At 44.9% G+C, this 22,608-nt stretch overlaps 1 protein-coding gene across 1 annotated transcript in view; it reads left to right on the forward strand.

The window, feature by feature from the left end:
- Positions 1-22,608, forward strand: part of UPF1 (UPF1 RNA helicase and ATPase) — a 3,097,516-nt gene that overhangs the window by 1,824,216 nt on the left and 1,250,692 nt on the right. The window contains exon 14 of the mRNA XM_044054826.1: positions 11,532-11,675. Coding sequence (XP_043910761.1) covers positions 11,532-11,675 — 144 coding nt within the window. The remainder of the gene's footprint in view (positions 1-11,531; positions 11,676-22,608) is intronic.

The following is a 22,608-nucleotide window of genomic DNA, read 5'->3' on the forward strand; positions in this document are numbered from 1 at the left end:
GCAATCCGACTACTGGAGTACATAAAAAAAACGCAAAGAAAAAGACAGAGAAAGGTAGTCGAGATCCAAAACTGATAAAGCTTCTCCTAAGCCAGTTGGCAGTTCGCCGGTACTCAGTGAGGTGCTTTCGCAGCCCCTGATACCCGCTACCTTCGAGTCCCAGGCCTCTACCGACACCCATGTGGAGTCCGGCATGCCACAAGATACTCAAGGTATTGGACTGACGGATGTATCTCCCTCGGATGGGTCCGGAGCCGCTGAACAGGCACCAGCTTCTGAGGGTGTATTTAGACCTCAACATTTGTATATCAAACCAATGACAGCTGCAAAACCAAAGACAAAAGCAACTTCTAAAACACTGACGCATGAGCCACATGCACAGGCCTCTATGCCTAAAAAACAGATGATCAAAATGGCTGAAGACCTTGTTACCTTAATCAGGGGTACCCATCCCCCTCCAGATAAGAGGCCTAGGCAAGACACTGACTATGAATCTTCAGATCAGGTTTCTATTTCTTCTGATTCCTCTTCTGATCCGGAATTATCTATACTTCCATATGAGGATTCTGATGCAGAGAAGTCTATACCATCTGCTTCTCCTCCTGAGGATTATTCATTTGAGGAAACTTTGCATACTTTGCAGGAGCATTTTCACTGGGAGAGTCAAGATTTCTCAGAATCAAAAAAACAGGCTCAGGGATTTCCTCCTCCCTCAGCACAGGCCTTTAGCCATTCCCCTTGTTTTAGACATTGTGGATGATGTGCTTTCGGAGTCAAGCTTGACCCCTGACTCCTTAAAGATATTACAGGGCCCCCCTGGCTCTCATAAATTTTCATTTAGAAACCCCGCTGCTGATCCTGAAACTATTTCACAGGGTCCAAAGGGAGTTAAGGCCTCAACAGCAAAAAATCCTACACACACTGACAGAGATTCAAGGGCACTGGACAGATGGGGGGAAAAAAGGTTTATACATCTGCAACCTTGGCAAATCAGAGCCTTAAACTGTCAATTTCATATGCTTAAGTATCAACAACATGTTATGGGATTGCTGAAACAGAAAAGGATGATTTCTGAATGTGCAGAAAATAAAGAATTGCAGGAATTATTGCATGCAGCTGAACAGGTTGGAAAGCATACTTTGCAATGTGGGTTTGACTCCTTAGAGGCCTCCTACAGGGCCACAGTTACTGGACCTGTGATTAGGAGGCATGCCTGGGTAAAGGAGCAAAATTTGCCTGATCATGTTAAAGCTAAATTGCTAGATCCACCTTTACAGCATGATACTCTGGTATTATTGCAGAAGAGGTTTTAAATAAAATGGCAGACAAAGCTAAGTCTATGCAAACTGTTAAACACTTCTTACAAGTGCAGCCACCAAGATTCAGTAGACACTGGTCTACAAAGAATTAGTCCTTTCTTGTGTCAGAGCACAAAGGGGCAAATACAGATGCCCTAAGGGTTCCAGATACCAGGTGCAAGATTCATACAGGTCAAAGCAATGGGGAACTTCTACCTCCAAATCTGGAGGGGGGGATAAAGCGCAAACCTACAGAAAACAGTCCCAATGACTTCACTCTGCCTTCACCAAGCACTTAACTTTTGGCAGCACCCCTAGGGGGAAAATTAGCACTTTTTGATCAAAATTGGCAGTTAATAACCCAGGACAAGTGGGTGCTAAACATAGTATCACAGGGATACAGATTCCATTTCTGTACTCTGCCAGTGGCAAACGGATGGCCAGATCTGCCAAAAAATCAATGGGCAGAGGCACAGAAACAGGTTACGTCCCTCATGGATATGGGAGCCATTCAGCCAGTACCAGAACAGGAAAAAGGACAAGGTTTTTACTAAAGACTGTTCGTGGTACCCAGAAAGGACAAGGCCTGGCGGCCAGTACTGGATTTGTCAATTTTGAACACATACCTGGACATTCCAAAAGTCAAAATGCTGACTTTGCAGCAGCTTCTGCCCATGCTGGGCAAGAATGCTTGGCTGGTGACATTAGACCTAAAAGATGCATACCTGCATGTCCCAGTAAGGCAATTATGCAGAAGATACCTCAGATTCAAGGCTGGCTCAATGCATTACCAATTCTCTGCGCTGCCCTTTGGCTTATCTACTGCACCCAGGGTCTTTACAAAGTGCCTGGCACCAGTGATTGCATTTTGCAGACAAAGTAGTATCCAAATATATCCTTACTTGGACGGCTGTCTCATTCAAGCAGAGAACAAGGACATTCTTCTTCAACACCTGGCGTTTATAAAAGGTTTCTAACATGCCTAGGGTACACAAACGAAAAGAAATCACAACTGGTACCCTCTCAAAAGATAACATTCCTGGGTGCAAGCTTGATTACAACTGCCCAGATAGCTTACCTCACGCCAGACAAGCAAAGGCAACTGACTACTTACTTCAAACTGATGGCAACATAAACCCAGTTATCTGCAAGACAAATTCTGCAGGCTTTGGGCTTCACGGCATCCTGCATCCTACTGATTCCATATACAAGACTGCATATGAGGAAACTTCAGTGGTACCTAAAAAGTTTATGGAGTCACCATTGTCACAGTCTGGAAACAATGATTCCTCTCATTCCTTGCCTACAACAGGAGTTTCTGTGGTGAGCAGAGGCATGTCACCAAATCATGGGACAGCCCTTCACTCTACCCCCAGTCAGCCAAACCTTAACAGACTCATCAGATCCTGCCATGTGGGCCCCCCAAGCATAAAGATGCATTCAGGGCATATGGACCCCAAAACGAATGCATCTACATATCAACCAGAAAGAAATGCTAGCTGTTCAAAATGACCTGACAGCTTTCAACGACTTACTTCATCCAGGACAACTACTGATAAAGACGGACAACACCACGGTCATGTGGTACATAAACAAGCAGAGGGGCACACACTCATACCCCCTTTGCAGATTAGCCATGGCGTTGTGGGACACAACTTTGACTTACAAATACATCTTCAAGCTCAATTCCTGCCAGGAAAGCAAAATACTCTAGCAGATGACTTAAGCAGAAAACTTATGGATCCTCAAGAGTGGAAACTAGATCCACAAGTCTTCAGCATGATAAGGAAATGGGGGAGCCCAGACATCTATTTGCCTCTCCTCAAAATTACCAATTGAAAAGATTCTGCACAAGGCCTTATCACAGCCAAGCATGGAAAGTTTACACCTTTCCTCCACTGCCTCTTCTTCCCAAGGTCCTCCTAAAAGTCAGACATGAAAAGCCAAAGATGATACTAATTGCCCCGGACTGGCCCCGCCAATACTGGTACCCAATCCTAAGGAACTTGTTTCATTACCCAGCTTGGACCTTGCCTCAAGGACCTCAACTGTTGTCGCAGCAAAACAGTCAGATCCTGCACAATCAATTCCAGGCACTGAACCTGACAGCATGGCTGATCATATAGTTATGCAAACACCACCTCTCAGTAAAGCTGTGATGGATGTCATTTTGGAAGCCAGAAGGCCTAGTACTAGAAAATCTTATGCTGATAAATGGAAGAGATTATGTGCTTGGAACCAAGCACAAGGAACTGATACAGCAGAACCAAATATTTCTCAGATGTTACGATACTTGACTGAGATGCTTGACAAAGGCCTATCTTTCTCATTATTTAAAATCCATTTCGGCTCATTACAATACAGAGCCACCAACCTTTTCTCATCCTTTAATAAAGCAGTAGCTTAGAGGAGCCAAAAATTTAAGGCCTCCTAGAAGATCACCAGTACCTGCATGGGACCTCAATTATGTGTTGGAAAAGCTCACCTTGCCTCCATTTGAACCAGCTGCTACTGCTGATATAAAGTTCTTATGGAAAACAGCTCTGCTACTAGCAATTACTTCAGCAAGAATAGTCTGAGCTACAGGCCCTCATGGCTGTGGACCCTTTTATCATATTTTACCCAGACAGGGTTTCTCTGAGGAAAAATCCAACATTTATGCCTAAGGTGGTTTCCAGTGTAGCTCTTAACCAAACTATTCATCTGCCAACCTTTTATCCAAAGCCGCAGAGCAAGGGGGCGAGAATTCTGCATTCCTTGGACGTACACAGACAGCTAAGATTCTACTTGAGCAGGACTAAAGCTCTAAGAAAAACTGAGCAACTGCTAGTGACGTGCTGCAGGATCTGAAGGAAAGGCTATTTCAAAGCAGACTGTTTCAAAGTGGATAAGCCACTGTATTCGTTTCTGCTACTTACACCATGGTAAACCTGTGCCCAAGGGCGTTAGGTTTCATTCCACCAGAGCTGCAGCTACTTCAGCAGCCTTTCTAAGAGAAGTACCAACCAAAAACTTTCAAGAGGCTGCTACTTGAAGTTCATGTCCACAGCTTTACAAAGCATCATCATTTGCTTCTCTACTCAAGTCCAGGGCAGGCTTTGCCACTGCAGATGTTCATGTTTCACTGTTGCAGTCATTACTCTTGGGTTATCCTGCTGGCAGGCTACCTGCAGTCGGCCAGAATTCCAAAGTCTAGGTCCGGCGTCGGTTGCTGTCGCCTCTTGCCAGATGTCAGTGCGCCAGGGTTATAAAAGATGCAGCCAACGCCATTTTCTTCAGTCTTTCTCGCCACGCGGTGCCTGAAGCAAAAGCAGTTTGCAAGTGTTGGTCGGCTGACTCCTGAGATTTTCGAATCCAAATTTCAGAACCGAAGTCTTCATTAAAGCTAAGTACCTCATTCGGGAAACTTTTTTTCTTGCTCCAGACCGATGTCAGAAAAAGTTAACAGTTGTATTTCTTGTGGGAAGCAAATACCTCATAAGGATTTTCACTCTTACTGTATTCCCTGCCTAGGCCCTGATCACAGCGTTGCTAGTTGTCGGTTTTGTGCTAGATTTAACCAACGCACTATCAAGCGTCTGTTCGATTTTGCATATCATTACATTGGCCGAAGATTTATTTATATAATGCTGTCGGACCAGCCGACAACTGGAGTTTACAAAAAATGCAAGGACAAGGAAAAGTATAGGCATCCGAGGTTCAAAACCGACGAAGCCTCTACTAGGCCACGCCAGCTCTCCGTGAGTCACTTTCGCAGCCCCTGGCGCCCACTACCTTAGAGCCACAGGCTGCTTCCAACTCCCACGTGGAGCCAACTGGGCCTCTGGATACTCAAGGTATTGGACACTCGGAAATCATTCCCTCAAGTGGGTCCGGAGCCGCTGAGCAGACATCTGCTTCTGAGGGTGTCTTCAGACCTACACAACTATATATTAAGCCATCTTCAGCTTCAAAGACAGACTAAAGCAGCACTGAAGACAAAGAAACAAGTACAGCATTCTCCTACTCAGACTTCCATGCCTAAACAACAGGTGCTCAAAATGGCCGAAGACCTAATTACTTTGATAAGGGGGCTCCCATCCTCCTCCTGATAAGAGGCCTAGGCAAGAGACAGAGTATGATTCTTCTGATCAGGTTTCTATTTCCTCTGATTCCTCTTCTGAACAGGATTACTCCATGCTTCCCTATGAGGATTCTGATGCTGAAGAATCCGTTCCTTCAGCCTCTCCTCCTGAGGATTATTCTTTTGGGGAAACTCTGCATACCATGAGGGAGCATTTCTGCTGGGAGAGCCAAGATTATTCTGAATCTAAGAAAAGGCTCAGAGACTTCCTGCTACTTCCTCAGCACAGACCCCTTGCTATTCCACCTGTTCTAGACATTGTAGATGATGTATTTTCAGAGTCCGGCCTGTCCCCAGACTCTCTACCCCCTGCACCTGCTAAGCCAGATAGATACTACAGGGTCCCGGATTCTCATAAATTCTTATATAAAAACCCCGCTGCTGACCCAGAAACTGTATCTCAGGGTCCCAAGGAGGTTAAAGCTTCCACTGCAAAAACCCCTGTCCCCTCTGATAGGGATTTCAGGGCTCTAGACAGATGGGGGAAAAAAGTCTACACTTCTGCTACCCTGGCTGTAAGGGCTTTAAATTGTCAGTTTCATATGCTTAAATATCCGCAATATTTAATGTCACTGCTTAAACAGAAATTGTTGACAAATACTGAATGTTCAGAGAACAAGGAATTGCAGGATTTATTGCATGCAGCTGAACAAGTGGAAAAGCATACTTTGCATTCTACTAATTCCATATGCCAGACTGCATATGAGGAAACTACAATGGTATCTAAAAAGTGTTTGGACTCAGCATTGCCACAGGCTGGAGACGGCAATTGCACTTATTCCCTGCCTGTAACAGGAGTTTCAATGGTGGGCAGAAGCCTGTCACCACAACAAGGGTCTGCCATTCAGTTTACCCACAGCCGCACAGACACTGACAACGGATGCATCCGATTATGCCTGGGGTGCCCATATGGCAGGAAAATGTATTCAGGGCACATGGCCTGCAAACCAGATGCATCTTCACATCAATCAAAAAGATGCTATCTGTTCAAAATGCCCTGACAGCTTTCAAGGACCTGCTTCATCCAGGACAGTTACTGATAAAGACAGACAACACTACGGTCATGTGGTACATAAACAAGCAGGGAGGTACACATTCCTACCCCCTCTGCAGACAAGCAATGACCTTATGGGACACAGCTTTGGCTTTTCAAATTCACCTGCAAGCTCAATTCCTGCCAGGAAAAACAAATACTTTGGCAGACGAACTAAGCAGAAACCTCATGGATCCCCACGAATGGAAACTGGATCCACAAGTCTTCAGTATGATGATAATGAAATGGTGATGCCCAGACATAGATGTATTTGCCTCCCCTCACAACTGCCAGTTGCAGAGATTTTGCACAAGGATTTATCACAAGCAAGCATGGAAAGTGGACGCCCTAGCCTTCAGCTGGAAAAATCTAACGGTAAATGCTTTTCCCCCACTGCCTCTCCTTCCCAGGGTACTCCTAAAGGTCAGACAAGAGAAGCCAAAAATGATACTGATTGCACCAGACTGGCCACGCCAGCACTGGTACCCAATCCTAAAGAGCTTGTCTCAAGGTCCAGCATGGATATTGCCTCAAACTTCTCACTTGCTGACCCAACAAAACAATCAGATCCTGCACAGCCAACTCAGGACCTTAAATCTAGCAGCATGGCGGATAATGTAGCCATTCAGAACACACCTCTTTCAAAAGCTGTTATGGATGATATTTTGGAGGCCAGGAGGCCCAGGCCCAGTACCAGAAAATCGTATGCAGAAAAATGGAAGAGATTCTGTGCTTGGAACCAGGAACAAGGCATTGACACGTTTGTACCAAATATCCCTCAGATTTTACAATAACTAACTGAGATGCTGAACAAAGGCCTTTCCTTCCCATCAATTAAGATTCATGCCTCTGCCATTTCAGCCCATTACAGTACGGAACCACCTATCTTTTCTCATCCTTTAATAAGGCAGTACCTCAGAGGGGCCAAAAACATTAGGCCTCCAAGGAGAGCACCAATTTCAGCCTGGGACCTCAAATATGTTTTGGAAAAACTCACACTGCCTCCTTTCGAGCCAGCATCAACAGCAGATATAAAATTGTTATCCTGGAAAACAGCTCTGCTCCTAGCAATAACCTCTGCAAGGCGAGTCTCGGAGTTACAAGCACTCATGGCTGGGGAACTTTTCGTAATTTTTCATCCAGACAGGGTTTCTCTGAGGACAAACCCTACATTTATGCCTAAGGTGGTGTCCAGTGTGGCCCTTAACCAAACCATTCACTTGCCAACATTTTATCCTAATCCACAGAACAAGGGTGAGAAAATTCTGCATTCTTTGGACATATACAGGCAGTTAGGATTCGACTTGGACAGAACTAAAGCTTTCAGAAAGACTGATCAACTTTTAGTGTCATATGCTGCAGGATCACAAGGAAAGGCCATCTCAAAACAGACTATTTCAAAATGGATAGGCCATTGCATCCGTTTCTGCTATTTTCAACATGGCAAATCAGTGCCTAAGGGCATTAGGCCTCATTCCACCAGAGCAGCAGCCACTTCAGCAGCCTTTCTCAGAGGAGTACCAACCAAAGATATCTTTGAGGCTGCAGCTTGGAGTTCAGAGCACACCTTCACAAAGCACTACCACTTACCTCTTTACTCTAAGTCCAGAGCAGGCTTTGCCACTGCAGTTCTGCAGGGCCTCATAGTCTTTCCTAATCCTATTTAGCCCAGCCATCCTTCCTCAGCTTTGGGATTCAACCCAAGAGTAATGACTGCAACAGTGAAACACGACATAGTACAGTTATGTACCTACCATAAATGTAGATGTTCGAGTGTATTCACTTTTGCAGTGCAGGTTACCCACCATCTCCCTTTTCTTTGCTGGGACTTAACTGCTCCTCTCTATCCTATACAACCCATTTGGTGTATTTGCTTGTAGATGAAGGAAATGTTATTTTTGTGCATGCATTTTTATTGGCATATTTTGCAGCGTACCAGTTTGGGGGCACCTGACATCGGGGGCAAGAAAAACTGAAGAAAATGGCGTCGGCTGCATCTTTTATACCCCTGGCACACTGACGTCAGGGAAGAGGCAACAGCAACCGACGCCGGACCTAGATTTTGGAATTCTGGCCGACTGCAGGTAGCCTGCCAGCAGGATAACCCAAGAGTAATGACTGCAACAGTGAGTACACTCAAATCTGCATTTATGGTAGGTACACGTCTGTACTTTCTGCAGGGCCTTACAGCCACACCTAATGCTGTTTTGCTCCACCCTCCCACCCATAGCTTTGGGATTCTACCCAAATGTAATGACTGCAATAGTGAAACATGAAAAACATAGTACAATTGTGTACACTTACCATAAATGTAGATGTTCCAGTGTATTCACTGTTGCAGTCCAGGTTACCCGCCCGCCATTCCCCAGTCATTCTGGAGTTTATCTTTTCTTCTCTATCTTGTGCAACCTATGTGGTGTATTTGCATGTAGATGAAGGTAAAGTTTGTATTGATGCATGTACATACACACACACATATATATATATATATATATATATATATATATATATATTTATATATTTTTACTACCTTTTTTGGGGGCACCTGACATCTGGGGCAAGAAAGACTAAAGAAAATGGCGTCTGCTGCATGTTTTATACCCCTGACGACCTGACGTCATGGAAGAGGAGACGGCAACCAACGCAGGACTCAAGACTTTGGAATTCAGGCCGACTGAGGGCAACCTGCCAGCAGATTACACAGATGTAATGAGTGCAACAGTGAATACACTCGAACATCTATCTACATTTATGGTAAGTGTACACAACTGTACTTTCTCCGTTTAATTATCCAGAAATGTCTGTTAGCCATCTGACCATCGTGATTTCGAAAAAACGCTAAGATAAAGTCAGAGACAGGCCGCCGAGGTCCAAAACTTCTGACTACGCTTCTCCTTAGCCAGTTCGCTGGTACCCAGTGAGGTGCTTTCGCAGACCCTGATACTCGCTACTTATGATTTGCTGGCATCTACTGAGCCCCATTCGGAGTCTGGTATGCCACGAGATGCTTCAACTATGGAACCCGCGTATGTTTCTACCTTCAATGGGTCCGGAGCCACTGTGCAGGCACTGGCTTCTGAGGGTGTATTCAGGCCTACGGACATGCATATTAAACCGACGCCTCTTTCTTCATTTAGGCCTAAATCTCGAACCATGCCTAAAAAAATGACGCCCAGGCCGCATGCTCAGGCCTCTATGCCTAAAAACCAAATGATAAGAATATTTGACTGAGATGCTTCATAAGGGCTTGTCCTTGTTTTCCGTCAAACTTCATGCCTTAGCCATTTCAGCTCATTATAGCACAGAGCCTCCCCTCTTCTCTTGCCCACTGCTCAAGGAGTTCCTCAGAGGGGCCAAAAATTTAAGGCCACCGAGGAGAACTCCAACTCCAGCCTGGGACCTTAACTTTGTCTTGGAGAAACTCACTCTTCCTCCTTTCGAGCCAGCTGCTACTGCAGATTTAAAATTCCTTTCCTAGAAAACAGCTTTCCTTTTAGTAATCACTTCTGCAAGAAGGGTATCTGAGTTACAGGCCCTTATGGCAGTGGAGCCTTTCATCATCTTTCATGTGGACATAGTGTCCCTCAGAACCAATCCCTCCTTCATGCCCAAGTTGGTATCCAGTGTGGCTCTTAATTAGTCCATTCATTTGCCTACCATATTTCCTAACCCACAGAAAAAAGGGGAATCTGATTCTGCACTCCTTAGATGTGCACAGACAACTTAGATTCTACTTGGACAGGACTAAACCTCAGGGGAAATCTGAACAACTACTGGTGGCATTTGCTGCAGGGACATAGGGGAAAGCCATTTCAAAGCAAACCATTTCAAAATGGATAGGCCACTGCATTCATTTCTGCTATAAGCACCATGGGAAACCTTTATCACAGTTCATCAGGCCCCATTCAACCAGGGCTGCATCTACCTCTACAGCCTTTCTCAGGGACATTCCCTACAAGGGACATCCTAGTAGCCGCTACCTGGAGTTCTGTATATATTTTCACCAAGCATTGTCATTTGCCAATTTTTCTAAATCCAGAGCTGGTTTTGCCTCTGCAGTCTTGCAGGGCCTTATAGCTGATCCTAATTCTATTTAAATTCTTTCTCCCAACTTTAGCTTTGGGAAACTACTCAAATGTAATGGCTGCAACAGTGAAACATGAAGAACATAGTACAGTTGTGTACTGTTAACATAAATGTAGATGTTCGAGTGTATACACTGTTGCAGTCCTGGTTTCCCTCCCTCCAGCCCCCTTTCTTCTTTTGGCGGTACCTCTGCTCTCATTTACTATGCTCAGAAAGTTTTTTGGTGTATTTGCTTTTTTTGGAGGTATGTCCTTGTATTATAGAGTAAATTGCTTCCCATTAGGAGGACACCTGACATCTGTGGCAAGATAAACTGATGATGTGACATCTGCTGCAGGTTTTATACCCCTGACGACCTGACATCATGGAAGACGGGACAGCAATCAAAGCAGGACCCAAGACTTGGTTAATCAGGCCGAGTGAGGGCTCCTGCAAACAGATGACTCAAATGTAATGACTGAAACAGTGAATACACTCAAACGTCTACATTTATGGTAAGTGTACATAACTGTACTTTCTGTGACATGTAGGTTACCCTTCCCACAAACGGAATACTTGAGCATGTCAAATGGCAGGTCCAGCGTCTTTTCAACCATCCTGCATAGGCTTTGAGATGGTTTGTGGGTTTGTAGCAGTTTTTTTGTTAAGCAGGGCTGACAGGAAAGAACTGAAAATCGTCTAGGTTATGTTTAACTGCATTCCGGTTGAAAGTTTTGATTTATGCCCAGGAAGGACTGCTGAGAAGATTGCAGGTAAAGTACCTCCCATTGTAGAATGTTTACAAACCTTTTGCAACCTGCTTTGCACATTGGCACATTGTTTTCAAAGATTGGTTTGTACCTGTTATCTGCTGGTTATGGCTTTCATATAGAACTTTTGGGGAGGAGCGGGTACTTCGTGATCAAAATGTCAAGCTTACACATAACTGTTAAGTGATTTTGACTAGCAAATGCCTGATCTATGTTACTGATTTTTTTTTAATCCTGTGTAGAATGCAGATGTCATTTGCTGTACATGTGTTGGAGCTGGAGATCCCCGATTGGCTAAAATGCAGTTTCGTTCAATTCTAATTGATGAGAGTACGCAGGCCACTGAGCCAGAGTGTATGGTGCCAGTTGTCTTGGGAGCTAAACAGGTATCCTATTAATTGACCGTGCAACTGTAAGATTAAATTACTAACATTAAGCATTCAAATGTTGCAGGTGTTCATTTTTTGGATATGGGGTTATTGATCATGTTTTAAACTAGACCTGTGCTTGCTCAGTAGTTTCTGTATTCTGATATGTTCAGCTTACCCTTTTATGTGCTAGTTTTGGCATGTATGTGTAGATTCATATAACAGGAGTTTTTTGAACTGTTATTCACTGAGGTATACTAACTGAAAAGATTTTTCAAATCTGGATTAATGAATTTCAATACAAGTGAGCTGTAATAATAATGGAACATAGTTGTGAATATTCAATAAGTTAGTGAATATAATTTAGTTATGTTTTGCATTAGATTGCTGCTTTAACTCAGTTGAGTAATTGTCTTGTTTACTATTGTATGAATAATCTAATAGCATGCCTTACTTCAGAATTGTTCGGCAGTGAGCAATCCCATGTGGGTTTAATTTTAGGTAGTACATTAGAGCTGGACGTTTTACTTGAGCAGTGCTAATCATTTGATCAGTACTGCAGTAGCCTTAGCTGTCTTGATTATATCCTGCATAGGATGTAACAGCCATCCAGCTTTCAATGCTTAGGGGCACCCATCCAAACTTTTGAGAGTTTGAGAAGAGCTGGGGAGGTCAGTAGTCTGGGGTACAAAGCCCTTCACAGCCTTCCAGCTGCTGATGAACTTACCTCTTGAGTCTTTAGAGGATCAGTGGTATACTAGTATTTGTCCATTGCTGGGCAGTTAAATCTCCATCGTGGGAAAAACATTAAGCAATTTATTTTGAGTTTGAGTTTTTTCTCTAAAACTGTATGCATTATGCTTAGAATTTATTTTTGTTAGACTGTCACGCTACTTTCCTGTCAGTTGGAAGACCATGTTTCTTATTTTTAGTGTAATCTTTGATCTGATGTCATTTTCCTCCTTCTGAATGAATGGGATTTGGAGCAGATCCTTCAATCCTTCTCTGCCCCTTTAGTTTCTAGGATCCAACTCCCCACCTCCTCCCTTACCCACAATGCTCCTGATCACTGTATTACCTCAGATCTTGTTTGCTGCTCTTCAAGATCAGACAGGGTGGCAATTGCCCCAAGCTCCTTGTTGGGTTTTTAGTGAGTAGTGAATAGGTAGTGTTACTACTATATAAGGAAAAAAGGAAACGTACATGTCCTGTTCATATGCTGCTGTATCCATAACATGGGGCAGCCTGCCTGTGGTTGATTCGTATGTCCAGCCATTCTACAAAAGGTGAATGCTACTGTGAAGGTACTTAAGTCCTACATCACTCAGTGAGCATTGGCCATAAACGGACGTCTGGTGTAAAGCGGATGTCAGCATGCACCTCCCTCAGAACTTTTCTGATGCCTGTGTGACTGCTAGCTCTGGTCACCACTTGCTTGGAATAGTGACGACCTGCTTGTCTGACGTCAGAGAAGTACCCCATAAGGGGTTTTGTTACTTTTTTGCTACTGTGTTGTGGGTTAATGTCCGGTAGAAAGAGCAAGTGCCGGTGTGGAAGGCAGATTCCACATAACTCGCATGAGCTCTGCCTGATGTTCTTCGTTTTCCATTGCTGCAGTCCTTACTATTGGGTATAGTCCGCATCCAGTCGGCCCGAATACCAGAGTATAAGGCTGACGTCGGTCAGGGCGCATTAGACTGACGTCAGTACGTCAGGGTACTAATGCGCATGACCGGCGTCATATCCTCAGTCTTTTTTGCCGCGTGGTCCGATGCAGAAGCAGTTTTGCGAGTGCAGGTTGGCGTTCTGAAATATTTCCGAAACCGGAGTTTCAGACCGAATCAGAGTTGGCTAAGTACCCGTTGGGGAACATTTTGGTTTTTCTTGCCTCAGTATTTAACCGGATGTCAGAAAAGTGAATAACTGTATTTCTTGTGGGAAACAAATACCTCATAGGGATTACCATACATTGTGTATACCTTGTTTAGGGCCTGAGCACGGCGTTGTTGGTTGCCGCTCTTGTGCTAGGTTTAACAAACGCACTATTAAGAGGAGGTTAGACTGTGCCAGATTAGTGTTTGGGAAGCGTTGCAATTATAAAATGCCGTCGGATGCTCCGACGCCCGCTTCGTCAAGAAGCGCAAGGACAAAACAGCGAAGCCTAGGGTTGATGAACCGCAGTCCCGGACGCCGGTTCTTTAGATGGCTCAGTGGAGCCAGAGGTTTTGCCAGGAGTTTCTATGGAGTCTCAGGCAGAAACTTTACTTTTACAGGATGTACCCTCTCAGGAGGCAGGCCAGGCTGAGGGGCTTCTCAGGTAACTATTCTTCCCTCTCTTCCCAAAGTAGTTAGAGCCTCTCCTTCTGTTGCCAAAACTTCTTTAGAGGTAGGCCAACTTCAGCTTCAGTAGGGGCTTCTCCTAGCCTTCGGTTCTGTACCTAAGAAACATATGCTTAAAATGGCAGAAGATTTGATTACTATGATTAGGGTTCTATGGCCCTCCTGATAAGAGGCCTAGAGTGGAACCAGAGTTTGACAGTTTTGAACAGGGTTCAGGGCTTCTGAGTCTTCTGGAAGATTTGCAGGAGTATCCTCATTATTCTGATTCTGATGTGGATGATGCCACTCCTTCGGCTTCTCCTCCTGAGGATTTTTCATTTTCAGAGACTCTGCATTCCATGAGGGCGCACTTTAAATGGGAAGGCCAGGATTACTCTGATTCCAGGAAGAGACTTAGGGAATTCTTGTTTTTACCCCAGCATAGGCCCTTAGCTATACCTCCTGTGTTGAATGTGGTGGAAGATGTTTTGCAGAGGCTTCCTGAACCCTGATTCTTTGCCTCCTGCTCCTGTTAAACCTGATAGGTACTATAGGGTGCCCGAAGCTCATAAGTATTTGTTTAAGAGTCCTAGGGCGGACCCAGAAACTGTTTCTCAGGGGCCTAAAGGTGTTAAGGCCTCTGTGGTTAAAAATCCTGTTCCCACTGACAAAGAGGCAAGGGCGTTAGATAGGTGGGGTAAGAAAGTGTATACTACTTCCACTCTAGCCATGAGGGCGTTGAATTGTCAGTTTCACATGCTGAAATATCAAAATTATCTCCTTTCACAATTGAAATCTAAGGTGGATGCTTTGGCGGAAGGTATTGATTGTAAAGACTTGCTGGATTTAGTTTATGTGTCTGAACAAGTGGGCAAACATTCTTTGCAATGTGGTTTTGATGCTGTGCAGGCCTCCTCGAGGGTGGCTGCCACTAGTTCTGTTCTTCGCAGGCATGCCTGGTTGAGGGATCAAAATTTGGCTGAGCATGTTAAGACACGGATTTTGGATGCTCCTTTACAGTCTGATGTGTTGTTTGGTCCACCTGTGGAAGCAGTTTTAAAGAAAATGGAGGACAAAGCTAAGTCTATGCAAACTGTTAAAGATTTTTTGCAGGTACAGCCACCGAAGTTTAGTAGAAATTGGCCTGCTAAGGGGTGGACATATCCTGCTTATGATTCCCAGTCTAGGGGTAGGTCTAGACGTGGTAGGGGCAGGGCTCAAGGTTCTTTTAGGCCTAGAACAGGAGTTCACCTGCTCACACTTCTGGTGAGGGCAGGGGTCAGTCCTTTCGTAAACAGACCCAATGACCTGCCTTTTCAGCTGCCAGTAGATTCTCGCCTGGCAGCTCCTTTGGAAGGACGACTGTCTCTTTTCAAAGAAAATTGGGATTTAATTACTCAAGACAGATGGGTGTTGGACATCATTCAGCCAGTCCCTGTATCAGAAAGGGGCCTAGGATTTTATTCTCGCATGTTCCTAGTACCAAAAAAGGGGAACACGTGGAGACTGCTTTTGGATTTATCTCTCCTCAACACTTATCTGGACATTCCCAAGTTCAAGATGTTGATGTTACAACAGCTTTTACCCCTACTGGGCAAAGATCACTGGATGGTAACTTTAGTTCTCAAGGAAGCTTACCTTCATGTGCCTATCAGGCTAAGTTACAGGAAGTATCTGCGGTTTCGAGCTGGAAATTCTCATTATCAGTTCTCTGCATTGCCCTTTGGCTTATCTACTGCGCCCAGAGTATTCACAAAGGTTCTGGCTCCAGTGATAGCTTACTTCCGGCTACAAGGACTTCAAATCTATCCTTATTTAGACGACTGCCTGATTCTGGCTCAAGAAAAGGAAGACCTTCTACAGCATCTGGAATATCTTATAGCAGTGCTAAGATGCCTAGGGTATTCTGTGAACGAAATAAAGTCCAGTCTAGTACCCTCTCAAGACATGTGCTTTCTGGGTGTGAGACTGAATACAGCAGCCCAGATGGCCTTTTAACCCCGGACAAACAAAAGAGTCTATCACTTTACTTCCATCAACTATCTCATCAGTCCGTGCTGACTGCAGAGACAGTCCTTCAAGCATTAGGGTTCATGGCATCTTGTATTCTGGTGCTTCCCAATGCCAAACTGCATATGAGGAAGTTATAATGGTATCTCAAAAATGTATGGACACAGCACTGCCAGGATTTAGACACTGTCATTCAAATAATACCTTGCCTTCAAAGAGAATTTTGTGGTGGGCTCAGGAATGTCACCTAAACAAGGGACTCTCTGTGACCCGCCAGAGGCGAGTCAGATTTTACCGACAGATGCCTCAGACATTGCTTGGGGAGCTCATCTAAATGGAAAGTGGATACAAGACAAGTGGCCTGCCAGACTACAGCATCTACATATCAACATGAAGGAGATGTTAGCAGTCCAGTTCGCATTGCTGGCTTTCAAGGAGTTACTTCTTCCAGGGCAGGTGTTGATTCTAACAGACAACACAACTGTCATGTGGTACTTCAACAAACAAGGGGAACACATTCTTATCCTCTATGCAGGCAAGCGATGATTTTATGGGAGACTGCCACGCTTGCACCTAACTCTTCAGGCAAGGTTTCTGCCAGGAGCACAGAACTCCTTAGCAGATGTGTTAAGCAGACAAATCATGGATCCCCACAAGTGGAAACTGGATCTTCATGTATTTCAGAAATTGACAGTGTCGTGGGGAACTCCAGACATAGATCTGTTCGCTTCTCCACTAAACCACCAGCTGCCACAGTTTTGCACAAAGGGGTTTCATCACACAGCTTGGAAAGTGGATGCTCTGTCTTTCAGTTGGACAAACCTTCATGTGTATGCCTTTCCACCTCTGCCTCTTCTTCCAAAGGTACTGTTAAAGGTCAGACAGGACAGGCCAAGGATGATTTTGATAGCTCCAGATTGGCCTTGGCAACACTGGTACCCTCTACTACGGAGTCTGGTAAAGAAGCCTCCATGGCCTTAACCTTTGATTCCACATCTGTTTTCCCAGCAGGACGGTCATCTGCTCCATGTCAAGCTTCACTCTCTTCATCTGACAGCCTGGCATATTCTGTGTTGAAACACAGCAGGTCTCAACTTCCTCAACAAGTTTTAAATGTGATTAGGGAAGCTAGAAGACCTAGTACAAGGAAAGTGTACGCAGCAAAATGGAAGAGATTTTTATTTTGGAGTAAAGCAAAGAATTTGGAGATTTCTGAGCCTAATTTGAGTATGGCTCTTCAATATCTTACTGAGTTACTGGACAAGGGTCTGTCCTTCTCTTCCATTAAGATTCATGCTGCAGCAATCTCAGCTCACTATGATTGTGACCCACCATTGTTTTCGCATCCTTTGTTCAAGCAGTTTCTTAGAGGGCAAAAATATCAGACCCCAATAGAGCTCCTACTCCTGCTTGGGATCTCAATTTTGTGTTGGAAAAACTTACTCTACAACCTTTTGAGCCTGCGGCTACTGCTGAATTGAAATATTTGTCATGGAAGACTGCTTTTTGTTGGCTATTACTTCTGCAAGAAGGGTGTCTGAGTTGCAGGCCCTTATGGCAGTCGAGCCCTTTTGATTTTCCATAAGGATAGGGTATCATTACGCACTAATCCTTCCTTTATGCCTAAGGTGGTTTCTAGTGTGGCTTTAAACCAAACTATTCATTTGCCTACATTTTATGCAGACCCCAAAATAAAGGGGAAAAGATTTTGCATACTTTAGATGTACACAGGCAATTGCTATTACTTAAGCAGGACTAAGGATTTTAGGCAGTCTCAGCAGTTGTTTGTTTCTTTTGCTTTGAGTTCAGGGCAAGCCTGTGTCAAAACAAACTATTTCTAGGTGGATTGGCTTTTGCATTGCATTTTGTTATTCCCATCATGGCAAGGAGGTTCCAGCTGGGATTAGGCCTCATTCCACTAGGGCTACTGCCACTTCAACAGCATTTCTACGGGGTGGCAACTAAGGATATTTTGGAAGCAGCTACTTGGAGTTCAGTGCATACTTTCTCTAAGCATTATCACCTTCCTATCTACTCTAAGTCTAGGGCTGGTTTTGCCACAGCTGTTTTGCAAGGCATGTTGTCAGCTCCTGCTTCTTTATGATTTGCCAGCCTCCCTTACCTCTGCTTTGGGATTCTACCCAATAGTAAGGACTGCAGCAATGGAAAACTAAGAACATAGTACAGTTTTGTACCTACCATAAATGTAGATGTTCGAGGATTCCATTGCTGCAGTCCAATCCTCCCTCCTTCCCTCTGTATTTAGGGGTGGTTGTGTAGGTGAGTTTACCTGCTTCTATTTTTGTATATATTGTTCATGTTTTGGTACAGGTATTTTGGGCCTTGTCTTTTAGGGTCTTCTGACATCTGGGGCAAGAAAAGACTGAGGATATGACGCCGGTCATGCGCATTAGTACCCTGACGTACTGACGTCAGTCTAATGCGCCCTGACCGACGTCAGCCTTATACTCTGGTATTCCGGCCGACTGGATGCGGACTATACCCAATAGTAAGGACTGCAGCAATGGAATCCTCGAACATCTACATTTATGGTAGGTACAAAACTGTACTTTCTGTCTAGGCCAAGACCACAGCCATTCCACTTGAGACCTGTCAGGCATTTGTACCTAAAACTCTTAGAAGACGTCTGGCCACTGTAAAACTTTATCCCGAGAATCAGTGTTTGAAATGCTTAGCAAAAGACATGGACCCAACATTGGCAGTTTCATAGGAGCCTCTCACGAAAAAGGACGGTGAAGGCCTGGAGTCAGTCTGAATCTGCGGACATTCCACTGACTGGTACCCTGGGGAGAAGCTGTGAAGGAGGCCGCTAGCACGTCCCAGAGGGAGTTGGGAGCATCCTACATGGGTGCTGGGAGGGGAACCAAGGGTTATAATTTCAGAGGGCCCGCATGGGGTTTCCCAAATTGTTCGGAAAAACGTTATTTCAAACGTCATAGAATGTTGCCCGATGTATGTCCCTCCCCCTCCTCCTCCTCTTCATCAGATTTCATACACTTTTGTGTCTGACACTCCTAAAATTAGTAGAAAACGAAGCATACTACTGCCCCTCAGCCAACCGTACTGTCAGACCAAACACCTGACTGGCAGGTCTTTACTCAAGGCCTACTTAATCCATTCTTAGCCTTGCGCCAGGCCTCTCCTCCTGACCAGGCCCCTTCTGTCACCACTCCACTCCAAAGAGTGAAGTGTTGCCTAATATTTCCTCTAAGGAAGAGGATTCTTCAGGGAATCAATCCTTCACTTACACCTCTCAAATTGCTTCTTCCTTGGGGTATGCTTTCTCAGAGGAGGAATCTAATGGAACTAAAATCCCCTGGGGAAGACATTACATTTGCAGAGACTGCACTTCAAATGAAAGACTTTTTAATTGGGACTGCAGTCAGATTACAGAGACACAAAAAAGGGACTATGACCACTTACAAATGGAGTCCCCAAACCAGTCTGCTGTTCTTCCTGCTCATCCTACATTTTTGGATGCCTTTCTGGCTGCTTCTAAGGCCCCTGATTTCCAACTGCCTGCACCCAAGCATCCAGACAGATTTTATAAAGTCCCTGAAGATGCCAAATTCCTCTTCAGTGTCCCTTCTGCAGATCCATCAACTATTTCTGTGGCTGCAGATAAAAGCATATAAGCTTCTTACTTCCATTTTTTTTACTCCCTTTAGATAAGGAAAGTTGAATTATGGAAGGATTGGACAAAAAAGTCTGTACCTCTGCTACCTTAGCTGTGAGAGCCGTGGACTGTCATACTCATATGCCCAAATGCTCCTTGGCCCTCCTTATGGATGCCATTAAACAGGTGGGTGACCTACCTGATTCTGCCTATAAAGCTAAGTCCTCTAGCCTGCTAAATTCCCGCAGTCAAGTTACTAGACACTATAAAGTGTAATTATAATGCAGTGGAGGCTTCAGCAAGGGCTGTGGCCTCAGGTTCTGACATCAGAAGATACTCCTGGCTTAGGCTACAGCCTTTGCTAGATGAAATTAAATCAAAATCTGATGGATGTGCACCCTTGGATAACAAGGCTGTGTTTGATTCAGCTGCTGCTGAGCTCTTTAAGGCCCTTCAGAAGAAGGGCAAAGAACTTCAGGACCTCAGACATGTTTGTGTACCCGGTTCCACACTTTCAGAGGAACTATCCAACTTGAACAACCTATGTGAGGAAGCCTTCCAGGCACATGTCCTCCAAGGGAAAAAAGGATTCCAGGACTCAGCCCCCCTCCAGGTCTTCTCCTTCTACTCCAGCTCAGAAACAGCCATTTCAGACCAAACCTAGTAGTCTGTGAATACAGACCTTAAGCCCAGCTACCCCTCTCTCCCTATCCTTCCCTGTTTGGAAACAGATTACCCAGGACTCTTGGGTCCTCTCAATCATAAAACAAGGTTATTTCATGGTGTGGGAATCAAAATCAACCTTCAAAGGTATTCCTCAGCCACCTCAAGATCAAATGGCTTCCTTTTCTCCAGTCCTGCAGGCCCTCCTCTACAGAGGTACCCCTAGATTTAAGAGGGAAAGGATTCTACTAGAGTATTCCTGGTCCCAAAGAAAGTAGGTCCCTAGAGACCTATGTTAGATCTGTCCCACCTGAATACCTATATCAAGGTATTCTCCTTCCTGATTCTTACCCTCCCTACTTTCCTTCCCTTGTTCCTTCCTCAGGCCTTCGTGATGTCCTTGGATCAAAAGGATTTCTACCTGCACATACCTATCCATTCCCTTTTCAGTAAATTCCTCTGTTTCTTCGTGGATTCTATGCATTTTCAGTTTTGTACTTTTCCATTTGGTTTCTTCATGGCCCCAAGTGTGTTCACAAAGTGTCTAACTCCAGTCATTGCCTTCACCAGAATGCAGGGGCTCCAACTCTTCCCTTATTTGGATGATATCTTCTTCCAGGTGTTGTCTCCACAGATGGTCCTACAGCACCTGGACTACACCATCTGCCTTCTGAGTCATCTGGGGTTTACCATAAACCTTCAAAAATCCTCTCCGATTCCCTCCCAGGATCATGTGTTTTTAGGACGCAGGATTCTCAAGGACAGATGATGGCCTGCCTTCCTCCAGACAAGATTCTGTCCCTCACCTCTTATTTCCATGGAATTCTTTCCCTTCAAACCTTGTCGGCCAGAGAGTTTCTGAGGCTCCTTGGAGTCATGGCCTCCACCATTCCCATGGTACACTTAGCAAGGCTACACATGAAGAAATTTCAGTGGTACTTAAGGACAGTCTGGAAACAGCACCTGCACCCTCTGGAGTTTATGGTACCCCTCATTCCCTGCCTTTTCAGGAAACTAAAGTGGTGTATTTGCCCGGAATTCTGCCAGTCTGGGTCTTCCCCTATATCCCCTTCCCCCCCAACCAGGATCTGTACACAAGATATGTCAGACTTAGGCTAGGGGGCAACCCTAGGAGACTGGAAAGAGGAACACATGGACATTTTCCCAACAAAGGGAATGCATCAACTTCAAGGAGATGAGAGCTTTAATATTTGTCTTCCAAATCTTCAAGGCTCAAATCCTCCCAGGAGTGCTGACATGGTGCACAGACGACACCACTGTGCTGTGGTACATGAACAAGCAAGGGGGGTCAGAGTCCTACCTCCTATGTAGATTGGCTCTGCAGGTGTGGGAGATCACCCAACAGAGGCAAGATTATTTTCTAGCCGACTACATACCATCTACAGAGAAGGTGATGGCAGATGCTCTAAGTGGGTCCATGACTCAAACCCATGATGTTAGACAGGGATGTGTTTTGGTCCATCGATGGCATATACCTCGGGTAGACCTGTTTGCCTTCCCTGTGAACAGACAACTCCCAACTTACTGCACCACGATACTCACCCCTGGGGCACGGAAGGTGGATGCTCTTTCTTTCCCATGGTAGGGGAAGTTCGCTTAAGCATTCTCCCCCTCCCCTCTCCTACAGAAAGTTCTGCTGAAGATTTTAGAGAACAACCTCAAATCTTGTTGATGACCCTCTTTTGGCCATGGCAACACTGGTTCCCCCTTCTACCTAATCTAGCCAAGGCCAGTCGCCACAAGTTACCCCTCAGGATGGACCTACTCACACAGGAGGAGGGATCTCTCATACACCTCCAAATATCCACCCTGAACCTTGCACTCTGGGTGATAGGTCATTGATTCACTTTAGACACCTTTATACTGAGGACGTGCTTCAGGATGTTCTTTCACTGTTGCAGTCATCACATTTGGGTTATCTGCCTGCAGGTAGCAGTCAGCCGGCCTGAATACCAGAGTTTCCGGATTTCTGCGTCAGATGCTGTCGCTTCTTCCTTGACGTCAGGTCGTCAAAGGTATAAAACATGCAGCCGACACCATTAAATCAGTCTTTTTTGCCGTGCGGTGCCCAAAGCAGAAGCAGTTCTCAAGTGCCAGTTGGCAGACTCCTGAAATTTTCGTTTTCGTGTTTCAGACCCGAAGTCTTCAAAAAAGCTAAGTACCCCATTGGGGATCATTTTTCTTGCTCTAACCGATGTCAGTAAAGTTAATTGTCTTACCTGTGGAAAGCAAATACCTCATAGAGATTTTCATTCTTACTGCATCCCCTGCTTAGGCCCAGACCACAACGTCCCTCGTTAG

This window comes from Protopterus annectens, chromosome 13.part0, assembly GCF_019279795.1.
Source record: "Protopterus annectens isolate FY-2018-M chromosome 13.part0, PAN1.0, whole genome shotgun sequence".
In the NCBI taxonomy this organism is placed as follows: domain Eukaryota; kingdom Metazoa; phylum Chordata; order Ceratodontiformes; family Protopteridae; genus Protopterus; species Protopterus annectens.